General features: G+C 46.0%; 1 protein-coding gene across 1 annotated transcript in view; it reads right to left on the reverse strand.

Moving 5' to 3' along the window:
* Positions 1-14,951, reverse strand: part of GSDME (gasdermin E) — a 44,686-nt gene extending 29,735 nt beyond the window's left edge. Inside the window, exons 1-3 of the mRNA XM_072650952.1 lie at positions 14,644-14,951; positions 9,698-9,921; positions 4,777-4,969 (exon numbers count right to left, since the gene is read on the reverse strand). Of these exons, the coding sequence (XP_072507053.1) occupies positions 4,777-4,969; positions 9,698-9,908 (404 nt within the window). The 5' untranslated portion in view covers positions 9,909-9,921; positions 14,644-14,951. The remainder of the gene's footprint in view (positions 1-4,776; positions 4,970-9,697; positions 9,922-14,643) is intronic.
* Positions 14,952-20,341: the final 5,390 nt, after the last annotated feature.

The raw sequence follows: 20,341 nt of genomic DNA on the forward strand, positions 1-20,341 counted from the left end.
GTACTTCAGTAGGGGTACCTCAAAATCCTGCCCCTGCCCCCCTCCCCACCTACATGTTGTTTCCACCACCAGCCTCAAAGGAGGCCAAGAGCTATGGAGCACAGGTGTCCAGGTGTTAGGATCCCACTTCTGGCATCGACTAGCAACAAACCTCAGTTTCCTCATGTACAAATCTTCAATCGAAATACTCCAACAGGACTTTTGAGCTCAAAAGTCCTGTTGGAAAGTGCTAGAAATCTCTAAAAGCAGCATCTGACCAATTTTTAATGGTTTGATAACTGTATTTCAATATTATTGAAACAATAGATGGAAAGCCCTTTGCAAATTTTAATGAATTAAGTAAGCAGCAGGGCAGCTAAGGTGTGCCACAGTGCACAGAGCACCAGGTCTGGAGTCAGGAAGACTCATCTTTCTGAGTTCAAATGCAGTCTCAGACACTTACCAGTTGTGCGACCCTGAGCAAGTCACTTCACCCTGTTTGCTTCAATTTCCTTATCTGTAAAAATGAACTGGAGAAGGAAATAGCAAACCACTCTAGTATCTTTGCCAAGAAAACTCCAAAGGGGTCACAAAGTATCAGACGCAACTGAAATGACTGGACAAAAACAATAAAAAGCAGCAGCTTTGGTTATTACCACTAGGATACCCTCTCCAAAACACAAGAATCCTTTGGTTCAGGGGGAGCTTAGGACTGAGCTCCACAGCTCAGGCCTGTAGAGATGAGCTGGCTCTGCTTGTGGCCAAACCAATAAGTGGACGTTTCAAAAAAGCTAAACTGAGGCTCTAGGTTAACACTCATAGCTGTTGTGCCAAAGTGAAGTGGGTGCCTGTGGGAGGTCGTGGCTCCTTCCTCCCTAAGGGTCTGTACGTGAAATCTGGGTCACCAAGGTTTCTCGTTCAATTCTATTAGCTGAACCCCAAGGTCACTCTCAATGGAGGTTTTGTGATTCAGTCTTCAGAATGCTGAAGGGGAAACATTCTCCTCTCCCTGCCTCTCCCTTGACTGTGGATGGGATTGGGTAACTCTTACAAAGCCACCCTGGAAGGACCATTATTGCTTAATAGCCCATTAGGCATCTGCCTCTCCCAGGCAAGGTCAGCTCCATCTGGCCCAAAGCCCAGTTGCCACAGTTTATCTCTTTCACATACAATGGCACTGGGAGAGGAAGAGAAAATAACCTGGCTTTAGACTTTCAGCCTTTTCACTGGAGTTATTAACTGCCCTGTTTGTGAGATGCAGCAGCCTGGGAGAAGGCAATAAACCAAAGGAAGCCCATGTACCCGCCAGGGAAAGAAACACTCCAGCCCAGCACGGGATGCTCATGGCCACAGGCTGAGGCTGATCGTCAAGTGACATGTAGGCGGGGAGGCCCCGACAAAAGCTCCCACTTACTTAACTCTGACATTTGCAAAGCACTTTCCTCCCAGACAGACAACTACTATCTCCATTTTCCAGATGAGAAAACTGAGGTTCAGTGAAGGGGAAGCAGTTTGCTCACAATTGTGGAACTAACGGGAGGTAGGTCTTTAGAATCAGGCTGTTGTTCAATCGTTTCAATGGTGTCTGATTCTTCGGCAACCTCATTTGGGTCTTCTTGGCAAAGACACCGCAGTGCTTTGCCATTTCCTTCTCCAGCTCATTTTACGGATGAGGAAAGTGAGGCAAAAAAAGGTGACTTACCCAGGGTCACACAGCTAGGAAGTATCTGAGGCACTATCCTCTGTACCACCTAGCTGCCTCTATAATCCTGAAGAATGACTAGTTAACACCATGCACTTTAGTGTAGCTAGATGGCTCTGTGGATAGAGCACTGGGCCAGGAAGACCTGAGTTCAAATTTGGTCTCAGACACTTATGAGCTGTGTGACCCTGAACAAGTCACACAACCTCTCTTTACCTCAATGAGATCCTAACTGTAAAACACTTAACACTAGGACAGGTACAGAGCAGGCCCAAGAAAAGTGTTCGCTATGGTCATTTAAAAGAAAAGCTGACTAAGGCATGTGGGAGGGAGGGCGTCTTAGAGCTCTCACTTACTTTTCAGTTCCTCTTTCTGGAGTCAACGTCCATTCAAACCTGGCCAACCATAACAAAGTGCATCCGGAACCTTCTAGGAGCCGGAGGCAGCCATGCACATAAATTATTTTGAGGATTCAGCCTCCTGCTTTGAATGACCAGAAGTCATCCTGGTTCTGCCGATAACCGGCCTTACGACCTTGGATAGGTCATGTTTCTTCTCAGAGCCTCAATTTCTGTAAAATCAGATGGCTGCCAGGTGGCCTCTATGGTCCCAGCCATCTCAAAATCACTTTCAGAAATAATGGGACCCTTTTCACAGGGTGCACTGTTCCATTCCTTTCAGACACCAGGTGTTTAGCAATGAGGAAACACATCCCCCTCCCTCCAGGGCTTCTGCTCATTTGTTTGGTTCATATATTTGTCACAACTGTAGCCTTTATCTTTCTTACCCCCACCCCATAGAAGAGGTAGGGAGGAAAAAATAATTATTCAATTTTTTAAACAAATTCAGTTTAAAAAAATCCCTTCTCTGATTCCAGTGTTCTTCTTTGCTCCCTACTGACTCAAATAAAACTCAGGCTAATGCTCAGACAGGGTTTTTCTGAGAAAAGCCCTCCCTTAACACACTTTACAATTTGTTGTTACCGTGATGCTCATACACTATTGACCAATTGATGGCATGTGAAAGAAATGCTTCAGTTATCTGAAAACTTCACTTATGCTGAGCAAAACAGAAATAGTTCCAGGGCGTTTTATGGCTGAAGTCTTCCTTACAACAACCTTGTGAAATAGAGAGTACAATGATTTTTAGATCCATTTAACAGATGAAAAAACTGAGTGAACTATTCATAATCACCCAGCTAGTGGATGTCAAGGTCAGGATTCCCAAGATGCTCATGCTAGCCACCACTCCACCCTACTAGCTTCCACCTCATGAGTCCCTGGAGGTCACAAAGCCCTTTCCTCCCAATGGCTCTGGAAGGTAGGCACTACACTCCCTCATTTCGCAGACAAAGAAGCTAAGGGAATGATAGTTGGTTCTGAGATGTATTCACCTCCTGGTCACAGTCAACATCCTGAGTTTTGAGGACAAAAATTGCATGCTCTAGAATGATGACTTATCTAAATTACCTAAAATAAAAAGTCCCAGGAAAATTGCTCTTGGGAACAGGCCGTACTTAAACATTACTAATTACCTGCCTCAAGGCCAGCAGTGAGTGAAGCATTGCCCTCCAAAGCCCAGGATGCTCCAGGAGCTGAAAGAGGCAGCTGGATGGTGGGGAAGGAAGGGATTTATTGCCCGTCATGAAATGTGGTAAGGCCCATGGTCTGATCTCCACCCTGCAGATGAGAGGCTGTGCCTGCAAGGTCATCAGCTTCAGCTGCTTAGCAAAAGCACAAAGAAATGCTGTTGCCCAGCATTTGGCTTCATTTTCCCATCCCACAAACTCATTCGTAAAGAATTTTTATAGCTATGTTGTGACTGCTAAAAAAAAGTCTTCTTTTCCGCTACCTTAAAGCAGGAGGAATATGAGCCAGGAGCTGTCCAAATCTCACTTTCCATTTTTTTAAAGCCCCCACTCGTTCCTCAGCCCATCTCTACATAGAGTTGCAGAGAATCCTGTTCAGACTAGAATGTCAGATAGAGATTTCTGGGGGGCCAGCAAGAAGGTTCAGCTCTCTCTCCAATTACAGAATGATTATGGAAGCCAAGAATCCCAATGCAGCCATCATGCCCAAGACTGTATTGCATTATACAATACATCCCTCCTCCCTAGAGCTGCCAAATGGATATGCCCTGCAGCACAGTTCTGACCACTGCACTGCTGGGCTCAAGGGACTTGGATTTATCTGGAGGATAAAATACTAACCCCTAGTTGATTAGGATGCAGCTATGTATGTCTACAGTTATGTTGCTTCCTTCCAATAGAATACAAAGCTCATGAAGGCAGGAGATTTTCGTCTAGCAGTGTGCCTTCAGCCCTAGGGCTGGACAGATGATAGCCCCACCATCCTCTACCCAGGTCAGCCCAAGTCTGAAATATTGTTTTGAGATCCAAAAGTCAGTATAAATGCTAGAGGACACCCAAGGTGAAAAAGGCCTTGAGGATCAGCTAGAGAAAGCTGGGACATTTAGACTGAAGATAACTCAAGGAAGACATGAGAGCTGCTACCTCAAAGATGTCGGGGGAAGAGGGATCGGACACATTCTGTTTGCCTGGGGGTGGGGGGGGGCAGACCCAGGAGCCAGGGAGAAAGCTACAGAGAGACTTGGGAAAAGAAACACTCTTAAGGACTAGGTAAACCCCAGAGTGGTACAGAGGACCTCGGGAGGTAGTGAGCTCCCCATCATTGGATGTCTTCAAGCAGAGGCCACTTCTCAGATACACAGCAGAGAAAATTTTTACTCTGATAGTGATTGAACTAGATGGCCTTTGAGGTCGCAACCCTGAGATTGTCTAGTGTAGGGAAAACACAGTGAAAAGGAACACTCTTATTATTCACATGACTCCCAAATGATCTCCTTTGGGCAACTACAAACCTGGTGCTGGCAGAGACTTCAGCTACCACCCAACTAGCCCAACCTGTGTGACTGACAGAAAAGGAAACCGAGGTTCAGGAAAGTTAACTTTTCTAAGTGTATACAAGTAGTGCACATCAGGGGTAGAACCTGAACCCAGGTCCTCTGATTCCAGAGGTTCAGACACAAGATCTGGGGACTCCCACCCAAACTCCAGGGGTCTCCTCTGTACCCACTTGTCCACAGCCTCCCTGATGAGCTGCTGCAGGTCCACCTCCTGTTTCTGCAGACTCCCAAAGGAAGATTGGCTCTCCACCAAGCCGGATCCTCCAACGTTCAGGGTGATCCTCCCCAAGGCGGTCTCAATGGTGCCCTTCACGACATCTTCAAATTTCCCCTCATACTTCACAAAGTCTGATTCGACCACAACTAGCAGGAAACAAAGGATGGCCAGAGCTTCAGGAAAACATGTCTTGGCACACAGTAAGTGCTGAATAAATTGTTTAAAAACTCATTCCCTCCTTCTAATGGCAGGAAGAGTCTTGAAGATAAAGGTTGGGATTTATATCAACACCTGCTAGCTGGGTGTTTGGTGCTAAGGACTGGCCTTATTGCTTCTCCCTTCATCTACCCTGATGGGCTGGACACCTGCCCAGCAGAATGGGTAATCATCTTCAATGAGGGAGGCTGGGAGGGTCTAGGTAGAAAATCAAGGAGAAAGGGAGGGGCATCACCTGCCACCCCTGGCTGCTGGGTTATCATTCTAGTCACTTGGCCTAGCAGTACTCCCCTGATCCTCTTCTAGCAGTCAATCAATAAACACTGATGAAGGACGTACCATGTGTAAAATACCAGGCTGGGTGTCTGGTGCACACAGACAAAAGTGAAGCCACATAACCAACTGCCTACTGAACCCTTAAAAGTCGTTATCTCATAGACATGTCCATAATAGGATTCGTACTTCCCCCCAAACCCTCTTTGGAACTTCCCTGTCCTTCCAGTTTCCCAGGCTGGCAGCCTTGACATCATCTTCGACCTCACCTTTCCTCATCTATTCAATCCAATCAGTTACCAAATGTTCTTGTCTCTGCCTCCATGACACCTCATTTGTCTGACCTCTTCTCTCTGGTCACACAACTACCACTTTACTTCAGGGTTAAGTGCTTGGGATTCAAAGAAAAGAAAAAAAAACAATTAGGGGGCTATTGTAATAATACAGGCATTTGTTATCATTTGATAAGGGCCTGAACAAGGCTGACAACCATGTGAGCAGAAAGGTTGAGTGAAGGTGGAGAGCACGAGACCAGTCAATAGCCTGAACATGGATGGGCTGAGGAGTTCACCTAGGCTGAGAGTCTGGCAAGATGGTGATTCCCTCAGTTGGATGTTAAGGGAAGAAGGGAGAGGCCTGGGGGACAGATACGAAGTTCATTTTGGACGCGTTGAATTTGAGATTCCTACAGGAATCTAATGGAGATGTACAAAAGGTGATATGGGACTGGAGGTCAGGAGGGAGAGTAGGGCTAGATGCACAGATCTGGGAATCATCAGCACTGAAATTATCATAAAATCCATGGGATTCCCAAATTAGATTACATAAAAGGAGATCTCCAAGGTACATAAAAGGGGAAGAAGGTCCAGGGCAGAGTTTTGAGGGACACCCACAGCTAGTGGCATGACTCGATTAACAATCCAACAAAGGGGATGAAGGAGTAGTCAGATAAGTGGGAGGAGAACCTGGAGAAAGCAGGGTCACTAGAGAGGAGAGAGTGTCCAGTGTGACCGACAGTGTCAATGGCTGCAGAGAGGTCCAGAAGGACAAGGATTGAGAAAATGTCACTGGTTTTGGCAGTAAGAGGTCATTCATAACTTTGGAGAGAGCAGTATTGACAGAACAATGAGGCTGGAAGCTCATTAAGGTAAGAAGAGAGGGAGAAGAAGGAGAAGCACCTAGTGTAGATGGCCCTATCAAGGAGTTTACTCACAAAAGGGAGAAGATATAGGACAAGAGCTGGTGGGGATGGATGGAACAAGGGAGGTTTCTTGGAGGTTGGGGAAGACCTGTGTAGATAACAGAGAAGGAGTGTGGGGAGAGAATGAAGATATGACAGTGAGGACAATCTCATGAAGAGACAGGAGATACATAGAATACAGGATGCACAAGGAGGGATCTGCCTTGGCAAGAGAAGGGGCCACCTTTACTTGTGAGATGGGGGAGGGAGATAATGGTGGAAGGCACCTGGCTGACATGGGAGGGAGAGGACAGGAGAACGGGGAGCTCTCAGCAAAGGGTCCAGTTTTCTCAGTCATGTACGAGGCCAGTTTCTCAGCTGAGAAGGTGAGTGAGGGGTGACTACAGAGACCAAAGGAGAGACAAGAGTTTGGGACAGTTACCATGGAGATAAGAGGATAAGGAGTCAATTAGGAAAGAATGAATCTGGCTGCAGGGAGGGCCCAGTTGAGAGGACAGAAAATTAATTTGCAGTCAGCAAGATTTCATGATTCCCATCAGCTCTGTTCAGCACTGACTCTTCCTGGGTGATAATGCCTTCACAAACACCTCAATACTGACAAATACCTTTGCAGATTTTTATCTCTCTGACCTCTGCCCAGGCAGGGAATCCCTTATCTCCACTAATCTATGTGATAAAGTGATAAAGTCCTGCTGAGGCCTCACCACTCACTGCCTGGCCCCTCATCCTGGGTCATGCCATCTCCCAGGCTTCCAGCCCTGGGCCGTGGGGCCTTGTTCACTAGCAAACTCCTCTCCAAGCTCTCTCCTCCTCACTTCCCTGTGGCAGCTCTCAGAAGCTCTCCAGGTCCTGTCCATTTCTCTCAGTCTCAGAAGGAGGATCTTTGGTATCTCAGGGTTATCAGATTTGATCAGATGTGAATTAGCAGCTGAAAATGCTCTGGGGCAAAGTCACTTGGGGAGGACTTGAGGCAGTCTAGGATTTATTGTAAAAGGTGTTCTTTCACCAAAGATGGTTATTGTTGTTCAGTCATGACTGACTCTTCCTGACCTTACCTGGGGTTTTCTTGGCAGGAATACGGGAGGGGTCTGCCATTTCCTTCTCCAGCTCATTTTACAGATGAGGAAACAGAGGCAAACAGGGTGAATTGACTTGCTCAGGGTCACACAGCTAGGAAGTGTCTGAGGACAGATTTGAACTCAGGTCCTCCTAACTCCAGGCCCAATGCTCTATCTGCTGAATCACCTAGCTGTCCATATAACCAAAGGACTTGGGTTTAACTCCAAACTTGGCCACTTAGTAGCTATATAACCTTGGGCAAATCACCTCCTCCCTCTGAGGTCTCTGTTTTCTTTTCTGTAAAATGATGGGATTAGACCAGATGACCCCTAAGGTCCCTCCCAACTCTAACTTTTTGATCCTGTGACTGTTATTGCACTATAAAAAACCAAGGAAGGGTAGGATGATCCAGTGGAATGAGAGCTAGCCTCAGAATCAATTGTTTGCATGTTGTCTCCCCCACCAGAGATCCGAGCTAGCTCCTCAGGAGCAGAGATGGTCTTTCCTTGTGCCTGGTACAATAGTAATGGTAAATGACTGCCTGACTTTACCTCTCTAGGCTTCAGTTCCCTTCTCTGTAAAATGGGCCTCTGAGGTCAAGTAGCTTGTGAGTGAGTCAGTCTACAAAGCCAGGGGCTCCATTTCCAAATCCATTACTCCTCACTGCCACACTCAAGCCTCCAAGGTCTTGTTCTCCTGTTCTAGAGTCTGTGTTTGCTTCTTGCCTCATTCCATGTACTTAAAGTAGCCTCCCCATGAGCTCTCTGTTCCCCCAAGACTCCTCTCTTCTCTCCTCTCACCTCACCTGAGAAAACTCCCTTAGTGGACAAAAGGAGGTTATTTCCAATGGCACCTCTCCCCAGCATTCACTTCAGGCCTTTCAAGCATAAGTAAGGAACAGATGCAGCCCCAGGCTTAAAACATGAGACACGTCTGCATGAAGTTTGTATTGGTGGGCTGATCTACTGCATGGGAGACCCACAGGGGCAGAGAACAAGGTCCTATTTATGTTCTGTAGAGTGTCCACACATCCTTGGATCCAAGGAATAAGCAGCAATCAGCCAAGGCAAAGAAGAGGCCTGGTCCAATGTCTGAGCTGTCCTCATTGTCCCCTGGGCCAAGGGAACCCCAGAAGAGGCAGAGCCAGATTCGAAACCTTGTGTTCAGGCCTAGCCCTGACTAGTGTGGCACCATACTGCCTCCTTCCCATTCCCCTTCTGTCCCTGAGCCCAAAAGGACAGGAAGTAAGCTTGTGCTTAGATGACCCCTAAAAGTCCAGTCTTCCTTCCACAGTAGGGACCATGGTGTTTTCAAGTCAGAGATAAATGGGGCCAGTACCAAAATCAGGGGTTCTTAACCTGGGGGCCATGAACATTTAATGTATGTGTATCTGTATATCTATAGATTTACACATACATACGTGTATATGTAAATATGCATGCATATATTAATACATGTTATTAATATATAACACATATATTAATGCCCGTATCTCAATAGAATTTATTTCCTTTGTAATCCTACACTGACTTACACTTAAAAACGTAATTCTGAGAAGGGGCCACTGGCTTCACCAGACACAACCCAAAGAGGTCTGCTCTAGGGGAAGTCGCAAAAGAAGGAAAAAAGGTATATGCATAGATGTATAGGTATATTTACAGGCATGCACACACATGAATATGCGTGTTCTATACATATGCTTATGTGTCATGTTTATAATGTGTATTGCGTATATACATGTGCATGTGTATATGTCTGTCTATGCACACGTATGAGCATGCATACACACACACACATACACACTTGTCTCCCAGCATTATAAGATCCCCATCTCAGGTGATGTGGTTGCTCTTGCTTCATTAAGAAATGAAAAGCACACGTCTCCCTGGATAAGAAAAGACATGCCTCTTCTCAATCTCAGGCCCAGCACAGGGAACGGAGGACAGGAGGTCTTTTTTGGGGGTTGTTGCTGCCATCCTTTCTAAAGGCTTCCTGGATGACTGAGAGGATGCTGATTGGCCTTTCTCTTCCCTCTGGACCTCACCCTCCCCTCTAGGAAAGTCCCCATATCTGCATCGGAGGCCTTGGACCCAGAGAGCAGCTGGGGTGCCCACAGGTGCCTTACCTGGGTTCACAAACTGATCTTTGCTCAGGATGTCATTGATGGTGGCTGATAAAAACTGGTACTTGGGTCTCTGCCAAAACCAGAACTTCTTTTTCTTCACCACCAGGCTCAGAAGCTGTAACCTGTCTGAGTCATTGAGGCTCGACACTGGAATCAAGTCCCCTCCTGGGTCAGTGTCTTTGAGAAAATTCCTGGTGGCCTTGGCAAACATCCCGAGGCCTCACCTGGAAGAACATCAACAAACAAGGAATGGAGAGCTGCCCAACATCTTGTCAGTCTCACCTGGAGAGTTTCCCTCCTGGGCTGCAGCATCTCACACTGCACAGTATTTCCCTCCTACCTTGGCATCAGAGAAGTTGTCAAAATCTCTCGAGCTGGATGGAGGCCAGAGATCGAGCTGAGGCATTAAAGAAAAATATCTTTCCTGATCACCATTTCTCCTCTGAATTGAACTCTTATTTCTCCCTAATGTACCACTGCCTTTTCCCAGTCACATATGGTGGAAGTAGTCAGCTCTTATGAGTTATCATCCCAGGAGAGAAGAAGGCACATTCTGACTGAGATTACAGGAGGGAGAGAGGAAGAAAAGGAGGGAGGAAGGGAGAGAAGGAAGGAGGAAGAGCAAGAGAGCACAAAATCTAGTGGAAAACCATTGGCTACTATATTTGCAGTCCATCCCTCCAGCTTCTGAGTACCACATCTTAGAAGGGGCTTTGACAAAATGGAGCCAACCTAGAAGACAGCAACCATGATGGATTGGCATCCATGACCTGGGAGGCTCAGCTGAAGGACCTGGGCATGTTTATCCTGGAGAAAAAAAGCCTCAGAGAGAAAGTGTCCCTTGGCATCTGAAAGGCTGTCAGGTAGGAGGATCAGCCTTGGGTTACTTGGCACACAAGGAGGGAAGAACTGGGAACCAAGGGGGGAAGGGGCAGAAAAGCATATTTAGATGTGACATAAGGAGAAAGTTCCTAAAAATCAGAGTTGTCCAAAGTGGAAGAGGCTATTGAATATCCTTTGTCGGATACATCGTTGAGAAAATTCCCATGCAAGTACAAAAGATAACCTCCTGCTATCCTAAGACTGTGATTCCTTGGGAGATACTACTATTTAGTGTATGGCAGTGGGGTTGGGGGTGGAGGTTGAAGTGGTGCAGTATGCTTGGAATCAGGAGGACCTGGGTTTGAGTCCAGCCTGTGATGCATGCTGGCAAATCATTTAACTTCCCCATGCCCCGGGTCATGTAGAACTAGCAGTTATGGTGCAAGTGCCAATCTGCCCAGCTACAGGGAGTTCCCACCATCAATGTAATCCCAAGACTTGTGAAAAAACAAATAGTGGGAGCTCTGAGTTCCAGCCCATTTTGCCACTGACTGGTCAACCAACTTCCTGTCTGCATGCTTCAGTTTCTCTACTTGGGTGAGAAGGGAAAAAGGGCAAGACATTCCTTTCTATTCTTAAAAAGAAAGTGTTGCAAGCACAGCTCAAAACCATTACAAGAAATTACAATGGGGGGGGGGGGGTGAAGAGGCAAAGGGGATTTCCTCATCCTGCAAAGGAAATTTTCTCCTCAACAGGAAAGTCTGATCTCTCAATTGCCTGAAGCCTCTTACCTCACACAACTTTGTCTCTCAGGATTTTGAAAAATGAGGCACCCTTTTTTTTTTTGGTCCCCATATCGCGGGCCTTGGAACAAGTATAAGTATCCCTAACTGTCCTTTCCATTCCTGAGAGACCACTTTCAGTTACTTCAAGAAACCTTTATGGAAAACTTCATGCCCTGCCCCACCCAACACAAGAGGGAAGAGGGGGAAGGGAAGCACTGACAGTGGGATAGACAAGATAAGGCAAGAGCTTGAATCCCACTGGAACATTCACTAGCTGCGTGACATTGAACTATAACATCACCTCTCTGTTCCTTCATTTGTAAAATGAGGAGGGGTTGAAAAAAAATCATTTCATTATCAGATCCAATTTCTACTGTTTGCCTTTTGTTTTAACTCAAGGAGAAATGTGGGGTATGACACATCCAAGGTCAAAGAAGTGAACATCTGGGATTTGAACTCAGGCTTAACATCTATACTAACTTCCTATCTTTTGATCGATACTGTGCTTTTCTACTACTGTCTGCTGCCTCACTTTTACTGTTTATAATAGCAGTTCCATTTATGAATCATTTTCTGAGTGTGAGAGGGAAACAAGAAAGCTGGCCTGGTGCTGGAAGCTCTGGATTCAGATCCGACCTCTGACAGGGACTGACTGGTTATGTGACCTCTGAGCCACCATTCTTCAACCATAAAATGCAGGGCTTGGACTCAGAGGTCCACCAGTCCCTCAGCTCTAAATCTATGACCCTATAATAATAATCCTACTATATCCTACTATAAGACTCCTTCCTTACACCAACCTGGGGAGATGGTAGAGAAATTCTCATTGCTCTCATTTGGCAGATGCCAACTGAATCTCTCACCTCTAGAGCCATCATCACTATAACTCTCAGCAGAGACAGACATGCTATCAGTGTTTTGAAGAAAACACTTTGCAGACCATAAAACCTTATGTATATTTGGATATTATATGATGGATAGTGTGCTGTCATGGGATGCCACAGGAAGGAAGTGCTGAAGTTAGGCTAGAGGGTATGGCTTCCATTCCCAGCCTTGTGACCATGTGATCTTAGGCTGTTTCTCAGTTTTTTCCTCTGTAAAATGGGATGGGGGGGGGGGGGTGACTGGGTACCCTTAGACCTAGGATCTCCTGGCAGACAGCTTTCTCCAGTTCTCTGGAAGGCAAGTCAAAGACAACATATCAGATGGGCAGCTGCACCCCAAAGCCATCCTCCCACCCTCCAGCTCCAACATTTCTATTGTCAGATCTGGAAGAGAGATGGTTAACCCAAGTCCATTTTTACTGAGAAGGAAAGATGCAAAACATAGCCCTCAACTGGTCAAGGCAGTGTAGAATAAAAACAAAATGGTTCCCTAAAACCAAAGGTCAGTCCAAGCAGGGAGATGGAGTGAGACAATAAAGCTGAAAGCAAAGAGTAGGTGGCAAACAGAGACTTGATTAAGAATTCAAGAGGCAGGAGGACCCTGGGGTTAAAGACAGAAGAACCCTGGAACTTTCTGTGGGAAACCCAGTTCTGGATTGGAGACAGTGAGGTGGGAGCTCCAGCCCCAGGCAGATCACAGGACTTGGGGTTGAAGGAGGGTCCTTGGAGGAAAGTTAGACCAAGCCCTCATCTGATGGAGGGAATGAGACCTGGAGAGATCAGTCGTGTGGTGTAAAAGTCACAAGATTTAGTAGTGGAAAGAAGAAAAACTGAAAGATCATAGATTTAGACCACAAGGCAGTATGGGTACAGCAGGAAGAACCCTGGATTGGAAGTCAAGGGGCTCCATTTCAAAGCCTCTTTTTGCTATTTTCACCTTTGTGACCTCATAAAAACTTTTCACCCCTGGGTCTCAGAGTCTTTTTTTTTTGGGGGGGGGGCCGTGGAACAGAGTTCATCTCCACCAAAAAGGAGAGAGTCCTACCACTATGGGCCCTGGGCCCGAGGTTCCATTCCTAAAAGGAGAATGTGGGTCTAAATGGCACCCAAGTTCCAACTTCCTGTAGATCATTCTCAGCAACCTGGATCAGCAATGTAGACCAATGCCTTCATTTCTAAACCATGGAGCTGAGGAAAAGTGACTTGTCCGGTGCCACGGACATGGAGAGCAGGGATTCCAATCTGGATCCAGACTCCAAAGCTGGAGCACTTCTCACTAAGTGGCTACTTTTCTGATCACTTACACTGTCTTCTGAGGTTCTATGTCCCTCCCCAATTCCTGTTTCCCTCGTTGTATAATCATTTGCAAGTCTGGGGTTCCGACCTGAAGAATCAGAAAGGTCTGCCTCAGTCCTGCCTCTGACACACCTCCGGATCATCTGTACCCCCTCAATTTCCCTGACTCCCTCTGATGATCACCTCCCATTTAATCTGCCTGTAGCTTGTTTGTACATATCCTGTCAGCATGTTGTCTCCCCTGTCACAGTGGGAGCTCCTTGAGGGCAAGGACTTGTTTTTTACCTTTCTTTGTATCTGCAGAGTTTAGCACGGTGCCTGGCATATAATAAGTAGGTGCTTAATAAATGTTAATTAACTAACTGATCAAATCCCTCAATTTACAGACAAGGAAACTGACAGCTAGAAAGGGGAAGTGACTATCCCAAGTCCATCCTTCAGATGACTCCAAAGCCAGCGTTAGTCACTTCAGAGCTCATCTAGTCAAAATAGCCTTATTTTATCGCTGCAGAAGCTGAAGCCCAAAGAAGTGAACCAGCTGTAAAGGGGCGGGGAGGGAGGGGGCAGCCCATTCACCCAAATCCTCAAGACCCGGAATCTGGCTTGATTGTAGAGAAGAGCTGGTTAAGCGCCTAGAAGAGTAAGGTTTGAAGAGGTACCCAAACTAAATCCCCACCTCAGATTAGTTGCTTTTTTTTTTTTTTAGGGGAGAAGGGGAACGAAATAAGCATTGATTAGGCACCTACTGTGTGCCAGGCACTGGGCTAAGCGCTTTCCAAATCTTTTGTCATTTGGTCATCTCTTGTAAACATCTCTGAGAGGCTTAACACGAGGCACAGCTCTAAAGATGCGTGTCCACACAACATGCCTTTGTCCTGCAAGTAGTTCAGTCTCCCCCCAGACAGTTCCAGGCCTCCCGCCTTACATTCTAGCAGTCCTGGCCACCTGTTAGGCTGACGGACTTCCTGAATCCAGCGGCAGGCCTCCCCGACTTTCCCCTGGCCTCCTGGGGCCTCCAAGCAGATGCAGACCAGGCAGGGTGAGGGGGGAGCAAGGGCTGGGGGAAGCTGAGAAACATCTCGTGCTTGCCACAATCGTTCCCCCAAGAGGAGGAGGAGTGAGAGTCGGGGCTGGGGCGCGAGGGAGGACAGGGAGTTACCGGGGCCAGCTGGGCAGCTGCGGATCCAGGGTCCCTGGGGAGCGCAGTGGGCAGCGTCGGGGCCACTTCTTGGTCCAGGTGATCTCGGGCCCTGCCGGGGAGGACAGACCGAAACAAAGCAGCAGCGTCCAGGAGAAGGAGGAGGAGGAGAAAATAGTGCTTCTTCCGGGGCTCCCCTTGGGCTCGACTTCTCTTCCCAGACTCAGGTCCTTGGGCTCCTCGCTCCTCTGCGGGGAAGGCCTGGAGATAAACCGGACCTTCGAACTACCGCTTTTTGTTGGGACCCAACAGGGCGTGGTGGGCGGGCCAAGGCGGTGCTGGGGCGGGCTGGGAAACTTTGCCCCCGCCCAGCAGCTGGAGTTGGCCTGAGAGACCCAGCTGTGTTGAGGGGCGGGGCTCCAGGGCCCTGGTCTGCGGAGGGGAAAGAGATCGGGATTGGCGGGCGGGAATGTGGGAAAGAGGGTGGAATGTGGGACCTGGGCTTGAAGGCGGGATACGCGTGAGGGAGGTCTATGCCCTCTTGCAGAGGGAGAACCTGAGGAACGGGGGATGCCTAAGCCCACTGGGAGCTGCTGAAGTTCGCTGTTTAACTGTCTTGGTGACTTCTCAGCTGAAGAATTGGTCTGTGCCCAGGCCACACACGTGTGGTGCATGGAGTCCTGGCCCGAATCATGAGTCAGGAGATCCCGGTTCCCGTACTGGCTCTGACGTTTACCCACTTTGTAACCCAGACCTCTTAGCCTTGGTTTCCCCATCTGTTCGATGGGGACAAATGCAGTCTGCTCTTTTCCCGACATTTGTCATTATCAAAGAAGATAATGAATGAAAATTAGAAGGCCAAGGCGCTTTGAGCGGGGAGTAACACGATCAGAACAATAGTTTAGGAAGATTAATGGGCCAGATGTGCCGAACAGATTGGAGAAGAGACAGGCTGCAGGGTATTGTTAGAATCCAGATGTGCAGTAATAAATAAATGTATTAACTAAGGAGGTGACAGGGGGAATACTGACAACCGACATTTACACAGAACCTTAAAGACTGTGAAACTTTGCATATATTATCTCATTTGAGCCTAACCTGCTATGAGAATAGCACCTTGCAGGTGAGTGGTCTTATTATAATGTCCATTTTATAGATGAGGAAACTGAGGCTCAGAAGAGGAGCTGTTTACTCAGGATCACACAACCAGTATGAATCAGAGGAGGAAGGTCTAGCTTGGGCAAAGTCAGATATGAGACTGGAGAGGATGGATCTGCAGGATAAAGCCACCAACACATGGAGAGGAGAGAAGAATCAGTAGTGAAGTTCCAAGCCCTGCGATGTATTAAAAGAAATAAAGATTGCAGAAATAGGATCTGGTTTTTGAGGCCTTCTGCAATCAGGCTCTGTCTGCTCTAACTTTCCAAGTTATTTCATTTTACTGACCTTGGTCCACACTCCATTCCAGGCAAATTAATCCTCCACTTAGCACAGAGCCTCTGTGCTTAGAACACAGTAGGAGTTTAATAAATGCTTATTGGCTGACAGAAATTAGCCAGAGGATTCCAGTTCACATATTCCATCTCCTGCCTCCATGACTGCACAGGTGGTCCTCCATTTCTGGAGCACCCTTCCTTCCTCACATTCCCCTTATAGAATCTCTGTTGTTATTGCTTAGTTTAGCAGCCAAAGCTTGGTCTTACTTGTCAAACAGCGTTATCAGTAGAGTACTGAATTGTCACTAGTCGCTTGCCCCTCCTAGCATCCTATCTGTCTGCTAGTCTACTGTCATGGAAAGAGAAATGGAACCTTCAATCTAGTAGGAACAGTGCTGTAATGGGGCCCCAAGTAAAGCCGAAGTCCTTAAGCTGCAGGTTCTTTGCAGGTCTACATCAATGGAAAGAATCTCCACACTAGAAGTTCTTCACCCCAGTGAAATTTCCCTCTGATTTACTCTGTAGGTATCTTGCACCTATCTAGTTACTTTCATGTTGAATTTCCCATTACCATGGGAACTCCTTGAGGGAAGGAACTCTTTTTGCTTTCCCTGTATCCAAAGTGCTTACCACACTACCTGGGACATAGTAGGTGCTTAATAAATGCATGTGGTCTTGAAATCACAGGTGTGGACCACCATTAACACACCTACCTAACACCCAGAATGTACCATGCATGACCCAGAATGGAGATGTCAAGTCTTTCTACTCACGAGTTGATGTTTTGAAAAGACCCCACCCGTTTAACCTGGGAAGACAAGATGCGGAGAATCTGACAGAAGTCATGAGGTGGTTGTTTCCAGTTTTGGAATTCATGAGGTTCTTAACTGAATTATAATGGCAGAGTGGAAACACAGAGTGAGCACAGTGATTAGGAAAGGTCCTTAAATAGGCTAATTGCAAGAGGGAGAAAAAACCAATTAGGAGAATAACTACGTGTCTTAGAGTCTGAGGCATAATCCCTATTGGTGGGAAAAAGAAACCACAATATCTCTTTATACTGAGTAACCATGAGTGGGAACAGTTTCAAAGTGTGACTTATTGTCCCTCTGGATTTCCTGAAATGTGGAAATGATTATGAAAGCTTCTACATCCAACCACTATGGCTTGAAGACAGAGTAGCAATGAAGGTGGGGCAACCAGTGGCCAAATTTAGAGAGACTGACAGAAATTGTAATCCATGGAGGTCAGCACCTGACTAGCAAGAATAACTAAGTAAATAGAAAGACGTCTGAGAGTAGGTTGGGCTGAGCATGGCTTTATCCAGCCCCTTCTCCTTCTTGATGAGCCATCTTGGTTCGCTTTGCACTGGGTCTGTTTAGATGCACTTGTCAGAGACTTGGCTCTTGGGGGTGAGTGTGTTTTTCCAAGCAAATTTCAAATTTGGATCCCAAAGAATCCAAAAGATTCTTCTTTTGCTTAGATTCTTAGGGTGTTGGGCAACCACTTTTTCCACTTGTGCAGATCTCAACAACTTCACCACTCCTTCCCATCCTATGGAATTTTTCTCCATATCCTTCCAAAGATCCTCCATAGAGGAACAGTCCAATACACCTTATACTTTCCCCTGGCTATTTTATTATCTTTGGACTACTCATCTGTTTTGTGTTCTTATTATAAGACCAACCCATCTGATTTTGGTCACATGTATCCTTGATAATCATGTTGTGGTGTAGCAAAAAGGATATTGGCTTTGGTGTCAGGGGATCTGGGTTCAAATTTCTGCTATGACACTAACTAGCTGAGTGAGTAGGTCACAGCCATTGTCATATATTCATAGTCATATATCATATAGACATAGTTATTGGTATAGAGGATTTCTACTCTGGAAATTCCCCACACTGATACAATTATAGATTCTTTTCCTCTTCACTCTAAAAAGTCTTAAGATACAGTACTACAGATTGGGACAATACCAAATGACTGGAAGTGCTGTGAGAGATGACTGATACCTCTTCTCCACCCTCTAGATAACTGTAGGAGTCCCAAATGATAGCAGAAAATACATTTAAGAGAATAGTTTTTCCCCATTATGAGTTGTGTAGTTGTTCTACACAAATGGGAAGTTCTGGAAAACCATTGTGGCTTGACCCAAAAGAAATTTGTATGATTCCTTACTAGAGGCCAGCTGTTTTTGTTTTATTAATGTTATATTAACTACCATCTGGCTGCTGCCACCATGTTATTTCTGATCTTCAAAGAAATGGGTGTGGAAGAGAAATAAGCACTTTCCACTTACAAACTAGTCAAGAAAATCTCTCTGGTTCTGGGGTATTTTCTGAGACCCACAAGGATCATATGAGACATGTTGTCACTGCTGTGGACACAAGTCCTTCTTCTTGCCCTCTTCTTGAAATTTCCATGTTCCATGATTGTAATTCTGGAGATTCCCCTAAGTCAATAATGCCTTCCTACAGAAGACATAGGGCAGTGAGGTGATGCAGTGGATATGACACCAGACCTGGAGGCAGGAAGACCTGAATTCAAATCTGACTCTAGGCACTTGCTAGCTCTGTAACCTTGGGCAAGTAGCTTAACCCTGCTTGCCTCAGTTTTCTCATATGTAAAATGAGCTGGAGAAGGAAATGGTAAACTTCTCCAGCATCTTTGCCAAAAAAAACCCAAATGGGTTCACAGAGAGTCAGACATGACTGAAAATGACTGAACCACAACAAAAGTTGATGACATTGGACATGGGAAACCAATCAGTGGATCTGAATAGGAGTTTGCCCTCATCCTTAGAAGACCCATGATCTTTGGCTGGCTGGTGGAGAAGAGACAGGACACCAATGGTCTCACTGCCAAGTCTCAGGGAGTCTTTCTGCTGTTCACCAAAGCTGGCCTTTGCACCTTCTGCCACGGAAGTGTACAAGGCTTTGGTGAACCCCATAATTTTTTACTTCTTTTGTGGCCCCTGATTTCATATCCCCATTATATCCTGTTGGGTCTTCCCATGTGTTCCCTGTTTGTTGTCTTTTTGCCTCACAGAACAATGCTTTCTCACCCTCTTTATAGGATCATCCACATCCCACCCCAATGCATGACTCTAGCCCACAGCTCTATCCTGGGCCCTTTTTCTAAACATTCTCCCTCTTGGTGACCTCATTAGTTCCCATGGGTTCAGCTATTATCTCTGTTCAGGTCACTCCTATAGCTAGGTAAATATCTCTTTAGGTCTGTCTGTTTATCATTTATTTCTCTCCTAAGGTCCAATCATAAGATTATCTTTGTTCTTATTGTTTAGTTGTTTCAGTTGTGTCTGACTGACTCTTTGTGTCCCCATTGGGGTTTTCTTGGCAGAGCTCCTGGAGTGGTTGGCCATTTCCTTCTCCAGCTTGTTTTACAGATAAGGAAACTGAGGCAAACAGGGTGAAATGACTTACCCAGAGTCACACAGCTAGTATCTGGTGCCACATTTGATTTCAGGAAGATTAGTTTTACTGACTTCAGGCATGGTGCTCTATGCTGTGGTGCCAACTAGCTGCTCCGATCATAGCATCATAGCCTTAGAACTGAAGAGATCTCAGAAGCCAGATCTAGTCCAAACATTTCCATTTATAAATGAGGAAACTGAGGCCCAGGGAGCAAACATGATTTTCCTAAGATCACATCAATAGTAAGCATTAAGGGTGGGATTTGAATCCACTTTATCAACATCTGGACTACCCTGTTGGAATCTTAAATTCAACATGGATGAAATGGGGGGAAGGCACAGGTACCCATCAGTTGGGGAATGACTGAACAAATTATGTTCAGTTAATGCACTGGCAATGCTACTGTGCCGTAAAGAATGATAAAAGTGATATTTTCTGAGAATCCTAGGAAGACTTGTATGAACTTGTACGAACCGATGCACAGTGAAGTAAACAGAACCAGGGGGATAATTTACATAATAGCAACATAGTAAAGGCAAGAACTGTGAAGACTTGAGAATGCTAATCAACTCAATGACCAAGCATTATTCCAAAAGGCCATTATTAAAACATGGGACTCGTCTCTGGACTGAGAGGTGATGGACAGACGCAGAATGAGACATGCATGTTTAGTCATGGCCAATGACTTAGTTGGCTGTGCATGCTTGCTGCCATGGTTTTGTTTTTCTTTTTTCTTTCCAATGTGTGTGGGAAGGAGGTTGGGGAGACAAGAGAGAGAAAAAGCAAGTGATTGTTAATTAAAAAACAAAAAAAAAAATCTAATTTAAATAAGTTACAAAAGTAACTACC

The sequence above is a fragment of the Notamacropus eugenii genome, chromosome 3 (genome assembly GCF_028372415.1).
Source record: "Notamacropus eugenii isolate mMacEug1 chromosome 3, mMacEug1.pri_v2, whole genome shotgun sequence".
Lineage (NCBI taxonomy): Eukaryota > Metazoa > Chordata > Mammalia > Diprotodontia > Macropodidae > Notamacropus > Notamacropus eugenii.